The sequence below is a fragment of the Mustelus asterias genome, chromosome 21, assembly GCF_964213995.1.
Source record: "Mustelus asterias chromosome 21, sMusAst1.hap1.1, whole genome shotgun sequence".
In the NCBI taxonomy this organism is placed as follows: Eukaryota; Metazoa; Chordata; class Chondrichthyes; order Carcharhiniformes; family Triakidae; genus Mustelus; species Mustelus asterias.
In genome coordinates, this window is record NC_135821.1 from 19,767,759 (window position 1) to 19,781,759 (window position 14,001).

The following is a 14,001-nucleotide window of genomic DNA, read 5'->3' on the forward strand; positions in this document are numbered from 1 at the left end:
CACCTTAAACCTGTGTCCTCTCGTAGCAGCCATTTCCACCCTGGGAAGTAGCCTCAGAGTCCACCTGATCTATGCCTCTCAACATCTTATATACCTCTATTAGGTCTCCTCTCATCCTTCGTCTCTCCAAGGAGAAAAGACCGAGCTCCCTCAGCCTATCCTCATAAGGCATGCCACTCAATCCAGGCAACATCCTTGTAAATCTCCTCTGCACCCTTTCAATCTTTTCCACATCCTTCCTATAGTGAGGCGACCAGAACTGAGCACAGTATTCCAAGTGGGGTCTGACGAGGGTCTTGTATAGTTGCATCATTATCCCTGGACTCCTAAACTCAATCCCTCGATTGATAAAGGCCAGCACACCATACGCCTTCTTAACCACCTCCTCCACCTGCGGGGCCGATTTTAGAGTCCTATGGACCTGGACCCCAAGGTCCTTCTGATCCTCTACCGTACCAAGAGTCTTTCCCTTTATATTGTACTCCTTCATCCCATTTGACCTACCAAAATGGACCACGACGCATTTATCTGGGTTGAAGTCCATCTGCCACTTGTCCGCCCAGTCTTGCATCCTATCTATTCCCTCTGTAACTTCTGACATCCCTCCAGACTATCCACAACCCCACCAACCTTCGTGTTGTCGGCAAACTTACCAACCCATCCCTCCACTTCCTCATCCAGGTCATTTATGAAAATGACAAACAGCAAGGGTCCCAGAACAGATCCCTGGGGCACACCACTGGTGACCGACCTCCATTTAGAAAAAGACCCATCTATACCCACTCTCTTTCTCCTTTGGGCAAGCCAGTTCTGGATCCACCGGGCAGCAGCCCCTTGGATCCCATGCCCTCTCTCTTTTTCTAGAAGCCTTGCATGGAGGACCTTATCGAACGCCTTGCTAAAATCCATATAAACCACATCTACCGCCTTCCCTTCGTCAATGTGTTTAGTCACATTTTCGAAGAACTCCACCAGGCTCGTAAGGCACGATCTGCCCTTGACAAAGCCATGCTGAGTATTCTTGAGCATACTAAACCTCTCTGAATGCTCATATATTCTGTCCCTCAGGATCTTCTCCATCAGTTTACCAACCACCTGAGGTTAGACTCACCGGTCGGTAATTACCTGGGCTATCCCTATTCCCCTTCTTGAAAATAGGAACCACATCCGCAATCCTCCGGCACCTCTCCCGTCTCCATCGACGACGCAAAGATCATCGCCAGAGGCTCTGCAATCTCTTCCCTCGCCTCCCACAGTAACCTGGGGTACATCCCATCTGGTCCCAGTGACTTATCTATCTTGATGCCATTCAAAGATTCCAGCACAACCTCTTTGTTAAAGTCCACATACTCAATCCTTTCAGTCCACCGCACGCCCGCAGTACATCCACCCAGGTCCTTCTCCTCTGTGAAAACCGAGGCAAAATACTCATTGAGCACCTCTGCCATTTCTACTGGTTCCGTACAGACTTTCCCGCCTTCACCTTTTATAGGCCCTATTCCTTCACGTCTCATCCTTTTTACTCTTCACATATTTATAGAACGCCTTAGGGTTCTCCTTAATCCTACCTGCCAGGGCCTTCTCGTGACCCCTTCTGGCTCTCCTAATTTCCTTCTTTAGTCCCTTCCTACAAGCCGTATACTCTTCTAAATCCCTATCTTTGCCAAGCTCTGAGCCTTTTGTACGCTTTCCTTTTCTTCTCGACTAGGTCCCGCACAGCTTTTGTGCACCACGGTTCCTTTAACCGACCAACACCTCCCTGTCTGCTCGGAATGTTGTCCTGTAGAACTCTCGACAGACATTCCTTGAAAAACTGCCACCTCTCTTCAGTACATTTCCCCGAGAATACCTCCTTCCAATTTACTCCTCTAATTTGCTGTCTAATGTCTTCATATTTCCCCTTACTCCATATAAACACTTTCCTAGCTTGCCTGATCCTCTCTTTTTCCAATGCAAGCATAAAGGAGATAGAGTTATGATCGCTATCCCCAAGATGCTCTCCCACTGAGAGATCTGACACCTGTCCAGGTTCATTGGTCAGTATCAGATCAAGTGCAGCCTCTCCTCTTGTAGGCTTGTCCACATGCTGTGTCAGGAAACCCTCCTGAACATACCTAACTAACTCTTCCCCATCCAATCCCCTTACCCTAGGGATATTCCAATCTATGTTTGGGAAATTAAAGTCTCCCATCACAACAACTCTGCTATTACTGCATCTCGATGTGGAGATGCCGGCGTTGGACTGGGGTAAACACAGTAAGAAGTTTAACAACACCAGGTTAAAGTCCAACAGGTTTATTTGGTAGTTTCTACCAAATAAACCTGTTGGACTTTAACCTGGTGTTGTTAAACTTATTACTGCATCTCTCCAGGATCTGTTTCCCTATCTGCTCCTCCTCCTCCCTGTTACTATTGGGCGGCCTATAGAAAACTCCCAGCAAAGTGACCGGCCCCTTCCCACTCTGAACTTCCACCCACAGAGATTCGGTGGACAATCCCTCCACAGCATATATCTTCTCTACAGCTGTGACACTATCCCTGATCAGCAGTGCCACTCCACCCCCTCTCTTGCCTCCCTCCCTGTCCTTCCTGAAACATCTGAATCCCGGCACCTGGAGTATCCAGTCCTGTCCCTGAGACATCCAAGTCTCCGTAATGGCCTCCACATCACACTTCCAGGCATCGATCCACGCTCTGAGCTCATCCCCTTTATTCACTGTACTCCTGACATTAAAGTAGCACATCTCAATCCTTTGGTCTGACCTCTCCCCTTCTCTCTTCCCTGTCCACTTGCCCTCTTGCACTGCCTATAACCCTTCTCTGTTTGCGAGCTACCTTCCTCACTCTGTCACCTCATTTTGATCCCCTCCCCCCAACCTATCTAGTTTAAACTCTCCTCATGTTGACATGGTTACGGTGAAAGGGACTTTGTCATTGAGGACACTTAACATGTCCGACCAATATCAAACAGCGACCGACAGTCAATGAATGTTAGTCAGAGTTGGTGATGATCAAAATGGTTTCAGGTCAAACTGCAGCTCGAGTACTTTGTCCAGTGCTGGTAATTGGATCATAAAATTTTGGAGGCAGTGCCGAGTAGAGGCACAGGCTGATCCCTCGCGTCTCAGATCTGGGTTACAAAGCTTCTTCAGACATTCAGATAGCCTTTTAGCCTTGAAAGGAGGCATCAGAGAGATAATCATAGAATCCCTACAGTGTAGAAGGAGGCCATTCGGCCCATCAAGTCTGCACCGACAACAATCCCACCCAGGCCCTATCCCCGCAGCCTCACGTAATTACCCTGCTAATCTCCCTAACCCACACATCTTGGGACAAGATAAGGGGCAATTTAGCATGGCTGATCTGCTTAACCTGCACATCTTTGAAGTGTGGGAGAAAACCGGAGCACCCGGAGGAAGCCCAAGCAGACATCGAGAACATGCAAACTCCACACAGTGACCCGAGGCCAGAATTGAATCCGGGTCCCTGGTGCTATGAGGCAGCAGTGCTGTCCACGTAGGGGTATCGAAGCTTGGGTAAATTCAGAAAGCCATATAAAATTAAATTGTGAGAATAGGACAAAGGGACACAAGTTCATACTTTCTTTATTCACTCATGGAACATGCAAGTTGCAAGGCCAATGTTTATTGCCCATCTCTAATTGCTTTTAATTTCGAGTCTGTAGTGGTTCAGACAGGCTGTGGGGGAAAAAGACTCAAAGCATTAACTGTTTCTGTCTCCACAGATAGTGATGTGGGGATGTTGGCGTTGGACTGGGGTGAACACAGTAAGAAGTCTCTCAACACCAGGTTAAAGTCCAACAGGTTTATTTGGTAGCCAAAGCCACTAGCTTTCGGAGCGTGCTGCTCCTTCAAGGAAAGCTCGTGGCTTTTGCTACCAAATAAACCTGTTGGACTTTAACCTGGTGTTGTGAGACTTCTTACTGTGTCCACAGATACTGCCAGACCTGCTGAGTTTTTCCAGGACTTAGTTTTTATTCCATATAGGAAAAGGTACATTGAGTACTGAAATTAGAAAGGTTCTGTCCACGGTGATTGAACCAGTTTGTTGTTCTTCTCACAGAGATGGAGGATTATAACTACGGTTTTTGAAAATAATTTTCTTTCACAATTTTCAGATATCGCTGCTCTGGCCGACGAGTTCAAAGACCTGCTGGTTCCTGACGAGGGCTGTGAATATGATCAGCTGATTGAAATTAACCTCAGTGAGGTGAGGAAGCCTCCATCACCATCTGGCAATGGGTGCAGGCCAAACCTTCTAGCACCCCTGTGTTTCAAAACTGGTTTCACCCCCCCTCCCACAAGAGGGAGAAAGAAAGATCTGCATTTGCGTAACAACCTCGGTGTCCCAAGGTGCTTCTCAGCTGATGAAATACTTTTGAAGTGAATAACTTTGTAATGCAGGGGATGCAGCAGCCAATTTCCAGGTAGCAAGCTCACAGCAGTGAGAGAAAGAACCAGGTCATCTTTTGTGTGATGTCAGTTAAGTGTACAGCAGGGAAACTCTCCTGTTCTTTTGCAGATGATACCATGGGTCTTTTAGGTCCCCCAAAGAGGGCTAGTATGTCACTAAAAAGATAGCTCCTATGCCAGTGCAGCACTCTACTGCACTGCAGCAACATAACATAAGAAATAGGAGCAGGAGTAGGCCATCTAGCCCCTCAAGCCTGCTCCGCCATTCAATAAGATCATGGCTGATCTGATAGTGGGTTCAGTTCCACTTATCTGCCCGCTCCCCATAACCCTTAATTCCCTTAATGGTTAAAAATCTATCTATCTATGACTTAAACACATTTAACGAGGTAGCCTCTACTGCTTCATTGGGCAGAGAATTCCAAAGATTCACTACCCTCTGGGAGAAGTTCCTCCTCAACTCTGTTCTGAATTGACTCCCCCTTATTTTGAGGTTGCATCATATGAAGTCTCTGGATTTGGGCTTGAACCCGCAACCTTTTGACTTGTTACAGAAGGAGGCCATTCAGCCCATCGAGCCTGCACCAACAACAATCCCATCCTATCCCCGTAACCCCACATATTTACCCTACTAATCCCCCCCAAAACTAGGGGCAATTTAGCATGGCGAATCAACCTAACACACACATCTTTGGACTATGGGAAGAAACCGGACCGCCCGGAGGAAACCCACGCAGACACAGGGAGAACGTGCAGACTCTGCACAGACAGTGACCCAAGCTGGGAATCGAACCCGGGTCCGTGGCGCTATGAGGCAGCAGTGCTAACCACTGTGCCACCGTGCCGCCCGAATGACCTGCTTATTCCCACTCTCTGCTTTCTGTCCATTGACCAATCCTGAACCCGTGTCAGTGTACTACCCCTAACCCCATGAGTCACAGTTAAATCTGATGACCTCATGTGACAACCAAGGAAGGACATACTTGCCCAAGAAGGATTGCAGCGAAGGTTCTGGATGGTTCCTGGGATGGAGTGGATTGTCCTCTGCAGAGAGGTTGAATTAATTAAGGCTTAAGTTTCTTGGAGTTTAGAGGAATGAGAGATGATCTAGTTGAAACATAAAATTCTGAAGGCAGGGTAGATGCTGGAAGGGTGTTTCCCCTGGCTGGGGAACCTGGTGTGGAGATGCCGGCATTGGACTGGGGTAAACACAGTAAGAGTTTTAACAACACCAGGTTAAAGTGCAACAGATTTATTTGGTAGCAAATGCCATTAGCTTTAGGAGCGCTGCTCCTTCGTCAGATGGAGTGGATATCTGCTCTCAAACAGGGCACAGAAACACAAAATCAAGTTACAGAATACTGATTAGAATGTGAACCTTTACAGCCAACCAGATCTTAAAGATACAGACAATGTGAGTGGAGGGAGCATTAAGCACAGGTTAAAGAGATGTGTATTGTCTCCAAGACAGGACAGCCAGTGAGATTCTGCAAGTCCAGGAGGCAAGCTGTGGGGGTTACCGATAGTGTGCCTAATGCTCCCTCCACTCACATTGTCTGTATCTTTAAATGTAGCTGTAAAGATTCGCATTCTAATCAGTATTCTGTAACTTGATTTTGTGTCTCCGTATGCCCTGTTTGAGAGCAGATTTCCACTCCACCTGACGGGGGAGCCTGGAACATGGGGCTACAATCTCGGAATAAAGGCCCGGTTGTTTAGGAGATAAGGAGACATTTCTTCATTTAAAAGGCTTGTGAATCATTCGAACTCTGTACCCCAGCTTGGATGCTCATCATTGAGTGCTTTCACAATCGAGATCAATAGGTTTTAGGGTAGGAAGATAGTGTGCGGCAGTGGGATTGAGGTAGAAGATCAGTCATGATGGGGCAGACTCTTTAAGAGGAAAATGGCCGACTACTTCTGATGTTCTAAGCTCTGTATTCGACCTCCACCCGTCTGTACTGGAGTAAAATCAAAAGCTTGGTTTGATTTATTATCATATACTGGTGATAAGTATTGTTTCTTGCGCACTATAAAAGCAAAGAATACGGTACATAGAGAAGGAAAGAAGAGGGTGCAGAATGCAGTGTTACAGTCATAGCTAGGACGTAGAGAAAGATCAACTTAATATATGGTAAGTCCATTCAGAAGTCTGACAGCAGCAGGGAAGAAGCTGTTCTGGAGTCGGTTGGTACGTGACCTCAGACTTTTGTATCTTTTTCCTGATGGAAGAGAGAATGTCCGTGGTGCGTGGGGTCCTTGATTATGCTGGCTGCTTTTCCGAGGCACTGGGAAGTGTAGACGGAGTTAATGGATGGGAGGCTGGTTTGCGTGATGGACTGGGCTTCGTTCATGAGTTTGTAGTTTTTTGTGGTCTTGGGCAGAGCAGGAGCCATACCAAGCTGTGATACAACCAGAAAGAATGCTTTCTATGGTGCATCAGTAAAAGTTGGTGAGAGTCATAACGGACATGCCAAACCTCTTTAGCCTCCTGAGAAAGTAGAGTCGTTGATGGGCTTCCTTAACGATAGCATCGGCATGGAGGGAACAGGACAGGTTGTTGGTGATCTGGACACCTAGAAACCTGAAGTTCCCAACCATTTCCACTTCATCCCCATTGATGGAGACAGTGGCATGTCCTCCACTACACTTCCTGAAGTTGATGACAATCTCTTTCATTTTGTTGACATTGAGGGAGAGATTATTGTTGCTGCACCAGTTCACCAGATTCTCTATCTCATTCCTGTACTCTGTCTTGTCATTGTTTGAGATCCGACCCACTACGGTGGTATCGTCAGCAAACTTGAAAATCGAGTTGGAGGGGAATTTGACCACACATAGGTGTATAAGGAGTATAGTAGGGGGCTGAGAACACAGCCTCGTGGGGCACCGGTGTTGAGGATGATCGCGGGGGAGGTGTTGCTTTCTGATGGTTTTACAGTGATGTCAAATGAAACATGAGCCAATGGCGCACTCTGCCTAGGCTGATGTGAGGAACTACAATTTCTTCATTATATTATAACAATGACGACACTTTAAAATGACTTAATGAAAGTTTTGGGAGGACCCAGAGTTGTGAACAGCACTGTATATTGCTGTCCTTTGATCCAAGTGAGATAGAGGAAGAAAGCTGATAGCCCTGGGGCTGGACTCGGTATCTGATACTGCCTTCAGAGACAGTTGTGGATTTATTTTAATTCAATGTTTTCTTTGTAATTCTGAGCCTAGTGCAGTTTGTGTAGGCTGAATAGACCATTATACTGACCTGCTCTATTCCTGATCTTATTGATCTGCTTAAGGTTGCACTGGCCTCTGTTCGATGTGCTAATGGTAATTTTGAGCTGTACAATTTGAATTTATTTGAAAAAAAATCTACTTGGATCTATTTTTCCTGACTTGGGACCGTTTTAATTTTTGACAGCACCAACTGGTCGTTTGTTGCTCCCTCCATGAGCTTTGAGCAGGAGGGGTGTGGGTTGCCGTTCCCAACCCCACACAAGAATGTCTGCATTCTCAATCAGTCCAGTGCACACCAGTCCCACAGGACTTCCCAGCGCACGGCACTGCATTGATCCAGCAGTGTGTTGCCAAGTGAGAGAGTTGCGGCGTTACTTTCTAGCCTCTTCATTCCCGGTTTTTTGAGCTCCTGGTTTTCGAATGTTGGACGTGGCCAGCTGTGTTTGACAGCAGACAGCAATGAAAGAAATATTGAAAATCCAAAACAAAATCTGGAAATGCGCTGCTTCACCTCCATGTGGAGAAATGGCTTAACCTTGTGGGTGGAGACTCTGATATTGCAGCTTTCTCTCTCTCTCTGGCGTTGACAGACCTGTGCGCTTCCAGCATTTGTATTTATTTATTTTTATTCATTTGCGGGACATGGGTGTCATTGGCTGGGCCAGCATTTATTGCCCATCCCTAGTTGCCCTTGAGAAGGTGGTGGTGAGCTGCCTTCTTGATTCGCTGCCGTCCACGTGCTGTGGGTTGGCCCACGGTGCCATTAGTGAGGGAATTCCAGGATTTTGACCCAGCGACTGGCGATAATGGGAATCTAAATTGGCAAATGTGGAATTGAGCCACGCAGAATAAAAGTAAGGGGTGGCACAGTGGTTAGCGCTGCTGCCTTTCGATTCCCGATGTGGGTGACTGTGTGGAGTCTGCACGGTCTCCCCGTGTCTGCGTGGGTTTCCTCCAAGTGCTCCGGTTTCCTCCCACAGTCCGAAGATGTGCAGGTTAGGTGGATTGGCCATGCTAAATGCCCCTGACTGTCTCAAGATGTGTAGGTTAGGGGGATTTAGTGGGGTAAATATGTGGGGTTACGGAGATAGGGTCTGGGTGGGGTGCTCTGTTAGAGAGTTGGTGCAGACCCAATGGGTCGAATGGCGGCCTCCTGCACTGCATGAATTCTATTATTCTAAGAGTGTCCCAGGTCTGATTCTCAGCCAAGCTGGCAGTCGGTAAGCTCATTGCCCTACCTCCCACCCTCACCAATATCCTTGTACTCGGGGGGGATAAAGTCCTGCTTTAAATCATTATCCAGTGATGTTGATGTGAGGCTGTGATGCCCTCCCATGATGGACTGCAGTTGAGGATTATGCCTTCTTGGCTGAATGTCCTTTGATCAGCAGGTGAGATTTTTTTCAGGGGTAATAAAGTAGAGCTAGTCGGTGACTGAACTATTTAAGAATGTCCTTCCTCAATAATCATTCTAAGCAAAAGCAACTTTCTACGGATGTTGGAATCATATATAGTAGCAGAAAATGCTAGAAAATTTCTGCAGGTCTGACAGCATCGGTAGAGAGAGAATAGAGCCAACGTTTCGAGTCTAGATCACCCTTCAGATTATATACCAGAAAGTTGCCTTGATTTTTTTTTGTGCTCTAATTCCGGAGTGGGACTCGAACCCAGAACCTTGTGACTCGAAAGCGAGCACACTACCCGCTGAGCCACAGCTGATAAACACAACAAATCTACGATGAATTTCTTCATCCAGCGAGTGCCATGTTTGGGGTAAACTAAGAGGTCATGATGTGGAGATGTGTTTGTGAACAGGATTCCTACTCACCTGAAGAAGGGGCTTGGGGCTCCGAAAGCTTGTGTGGCTTTTGCTACCAAATAAACCTGTTGGACTTTAACCTGGTGTTGTTAAACTTACTGTGTAAACTAAGAGGCCCAGTAATGGAGACAGCAAAACAAAGGTTGAGGAGGTTTAAGGTACAATTGGCCAGAGAGGTGGCAGATGGAGTTTAATCCAGATAAATGCGAAGTGATGCATTTTGGAAGAAATAATGTAGGGAGGAGTTATACAATAAATGGCAGAGTCATCAGGAGTATAGAAACACAGAGGGACCTAGTTGTGCAAGTCCACAAATCCTTGAAGGTGGCAACACAGGTGGAGAACGTGGTGAAGAAGGCATATGGTATGCTTGCCTTTATAGGACGGGGTATAGAGTATAAAAGCTGGAGTCTGATGATGCAGCTGTATAGAACGCTGGTTAGGCCACATTTGGAGTACTGCGTCCAGTTCTGGTCGCCGCACTACCAGAAGGACGTGGAGGCGTTAGAGAGAGTGCAGAGAAGGTTTACCAGGATGTTGTCTGGTATGGAGGGTCTTAGCTATGAGGAGAGATTGGGTAAACTGGGGTTGTTCTCCCTGGAAAGACGGAGAATGAGGGGAGATCTAATAGAGGTGTACAAGATTATGAAGGGGATAGATAGAGTGAACGGTGGGAAACTTTTTCCCAGATCAGAAGTGATGTTCACGAGGGGTCACGGGCTCAAGGTGAGAGGGGCGAAGTATAACTCGGATGTTAGAGGGATGTTTTTTACACAGAGGGTGGTGGGGGCCTGGAATGCGCTGCCAAGTAGGGTGGTGGAGGCAGGCACGCTGACATCGTTTAAGACTTACCTGGATAGTCACATGAGCAGCCTGGGAATGGAGGGATACAAACGATTGGTCTGGTTGGACCAAGGAGCGGCACAGGCTTGGAGGGCCGAAGGGCCTGTTTCCTGTGCTGTACTGTTCTTTGTTCAATTGGGCGCTATGATGGGATGCCTGCGCTAATGGAGTGAGCTTTGATAGGCGGCACGGTGACACAATGGTTAGCACTTCTGCCTCACAATGCCAGGGACCCGGGTTCGATTCCTGGCTTGGGTCACTGTCTGTGTGGAGTCTGCACGTTCTCCCCGTGTCTGCGTGGGTTTCCTCCAGGTGCTCCTGTTTCCTCCCACAGTCTGAAAGGCATGCTGGTTAGGTTGATTGGCCGTGCTAAATTGACCCGAGTGTCAGAGAGATTAGCAGGGTAAATGGGGTTACGGGAATAGGGCCTGGATGGGATTGTGGTCGGTGCAGACTCGATGGGCCGAATGGCCTCCTGCACAGTAGGGATTCTATGAAAATTAACCGTTCCCATTTCTGAAATGAAAACGGAACATGCTGGAAATAGACAGGAGGTCAGCCACTTGCAATAGAAAGGACACGTGGTTTTATTTTGGGGAACCTGCAGATCCTCAGTGACCTCATTTCTGTTTTTATTTCTGATTTTGTAGCTTTTCCCCCATTTCCAACTTCCCTTGTCCCAATACTTGGCAAACTAACCTCCTAAGCGTTGTATTTTTTTCATTACTGGAATGTGTTTTTTTTTGTGTTTTAGCTGAAACCGCACATCAATGGACCTTTCACTCCTGACCTTGCACATCCTGTGTCAGAGGTCGGGGCAGTAGCGGAGAAGAGCGGTTGGCCTCTTGATATCCGAGTTGGTAAGTGACTGAGACTTTGAATTGGAGGAGCTGTGATTTGCTTTGCCTGGCGGAGTGGTTTAATGTGGTGAGGTTTGGGATGTAGCGGGTGCGGTGGTCACCAAGCCAGACAACAGCTTCTACAGTGGCTAAATGGAGCTCTGAGCTGAATTTTGTCTTCGATGATGGAGTCATGGGTTGAGTTGCACCACATCGCCAGTTGGGCTTCCCAACTGGGCTCCATTTGTGCCAATTAGCAGCCAGGGAATCATTTCGGGCAGTGTGTGTTGATTAGATGGGATAGATGTGGTCAGTTCTGTGTTTTTTTTTGTGGCACTGTCTGTCATTAAGGGAAAATCCCTGAGAAGTTTGATAGAGAAGGGGAATCCTCAGAATTCGATGGGGGTGTGCAAGTTGACCACCAAGTCCCCTTGGATTGGGAATGGGAATCGTCCAGGATTCCTGATCCTATGATGCCTGATAATGGGGGCGGCCTTTGGTGCTGTTGGGGGGGGTGGTGTTGTGATGCCGGGGGGCGGGGGGGGGTGGTGTTGTGATGCCGGGGGGTGGGGAGGGGGCTGTTGGCTGTCTATTATAAAGCTAGAAGCGCAAGAATAAACAAATTTGTTGAGTACACCTTTCATTTTAAGGATTTACTTTGAGTAAATGTTTTGAGTAGGGGTGTGTGGGTGAGGGGACACATTACAAAGGGTGTATGGCTTCTCTCTCTCCTAAGCACCCCAATCTCCGTGCAGCTATAATGTGGAGTCAGAGTGAAGGAAAACTTGCTGCTCTATTGTCTCTCCCACGTCTAAGCCAATGAACCCTCGCTGAGGTGCCTTTCCATAGATATCAGATACCGTAACCGATAGTCCGTTATTCATGAGTGAGCTTCGTTGGTGAGGGCTGGCGAATTATCTAAACGCCGAGTGTCACAGCCACGATCGACTCCGTGCTGCCAGAGGTCTGCACATGGGCATTCCACTCTTGTGGGAACGTTGCATTGTGGTCATGCGAGTGGATTAGTAATCCAGGTGTCTGCACCAATATTCTAAGGGCAGGACTTCAAATCCCATCATCACAACTGGGAATTTAAAACTGAGTTAATTAAATAAATCACAAGCTGTCATTAATAATGGTGACCATGAAATGAGTGGATTTTTGTAAATCCAGGTTCACTAAGTCCTTTAGAGAAGGAAATCTGCCGTCCGTCCTTGATCTGACCTGTGTGTAACTCCAGACCCACAGCAATGTAGCTGGCTCCAAACTGCCCTCTGAAATAGCCTAGCGAGCCACTCTGGCAAAAAGGGCAGATCACCAGCAACAACTCGAGGGTAATCGGGGATGGGCAATAAATGTTGGCTTCGAATTAATTTTAGAAAGGCAGCTGGTAGGGGTGGCGCTTGAGGGTAATGGTTGGTCAGTGGATAGAACATAGAACAGTACAGCACAGAACAGGCCCTTCGGCCCATGTTGTTGTGCCGAGCTTTGTCTGAAACCCAGATCAAGCTATTTCCTCCCTATCATCCCGAAGTACTCATGTGCCTATCCAATAGCTTCTTAAATGTTCCTAAAGTTTCTGGCTCCACTATCCTTGCAGGCAGTCCATTCCACTATTCCATTCCATTCCATGGATAGTGACCAAGAATCCGAGCCCCGTTCTCCTTAGAGCAGACGCGCACTGGCCAATTGTAGCACCCTGGTGAGATTGGTTAACTTGGCATAAACCAGCAATCGAACCTTGGAGCTTCCTGTTCTTTACACGCATGCACTTCCTGAACCCTTGGAGCAGAGGCTGGCCACCTGCTGTTTGGTTAATTGGGAAAACTCAGAATGACTGTTGCTAGGTGGCAAAAGTAGAAATTACTTCATTCTTCAACAGCAGTGTTTCCACCTGTTTGGCATGGCTCTTTTAAAACAAAAAATAAATTGGGTTTGGGGGAGGGGGAATGTTGGAGAAGGGAGAGTCTTGTACATAATCCCATGCCAGATTGGAACAACATTTTTTGTGTTGGCAGGTCTGATTGGCAGCTGCACCAACAGCAGTTATGAAGATATGGGCCGTTCAGCTGCCGTGGCAAAGCAGGCACTCGAACACGGTCTGAAGTGTAAGTCGCAGTTCACTGTAACACCAGGCTCCGAGCAGATCCGTGCTACCATCGAGAGAGACGGATATGTAAGTACACAATTGCAGTCCTGTTTCCGGCATCCGACCCAGGATATGTGTTTGTTCCCGCTTAAAGCAAACTATCTATCCCATCTTCAATATCCTTTTCCCATCCCAGATGTTTCCCGAAGTGTAGTCCACATCTGCTGAGATCTCCACTTTCAGCTCCAGTGAATAATATCTTTGTATGTGGCTCAGGGTCAGTTTGTGACTCTCTCCTTGGGATGGTTTACTGTGTTCTATAAATGCGAGCTGTTGTGGCTGGGAAACCCCTCCAGTCACTGCTCATTCTTCCAGTATACATAAGAACATAAGAAATAGGAGCAGGAGTAGGCCATCTAGCCCCTCGAGCCTGCCCCGCCATTCAATAAGATCATGGCTGATCTGACGTGGATCAGTACCACTTACCCGCCTGATCCCCATAACCCTTAATTCCCTTACCGATCAGGAATCCATCCATCCGCGCTTTAAACATATTCAGCGAGGTAGCCTCCACCACCTCAGTGGGCAGAGAATTCCAGAGATTCACCAGCCTCTGGGAGAAGAAGTTCCTCCTCAACTCTGTCTTAAACCGACCCCCCTTTATTTTGAGGCTGTGTCCTCTAGTTTTAACTTCCTTACTAAGTGGAAAGAATCTCTCCGCCTCCACCCTATCCAGCCCCC

At 47.4% G+C, this 14,001-nt stretch overlaps 1 protein-coding gene across 1 annotated transcript in view; it reads left to right on the plus strand.

The window, feature by feature from the left end:
- The window catches only part of aco2 (aconitase 2, mitochondrial), a 66,239-nt gene that overhangs the window by 30,248 nt on the left and 21,990 nt on the right, over positions 1-14,001 (plus strand). Inside the window, exons 8-10 of the mRNA XM_078237624.1 lie at positions 4,139-4,230; positions 11,087-11,192; positions 13,190-13,347. Of these exons, the coding sequence (XP_078093750.1) occupies positions 4,139-4,230; positions 11,087-11,192; positions 13,190-13,347 (356 nt within the window). The remainder of the gene's footprint in view (positions 1-4,138; positions 4,231-11,086; positions 11,193-13,189; positions 13,348-14,001) is intronic.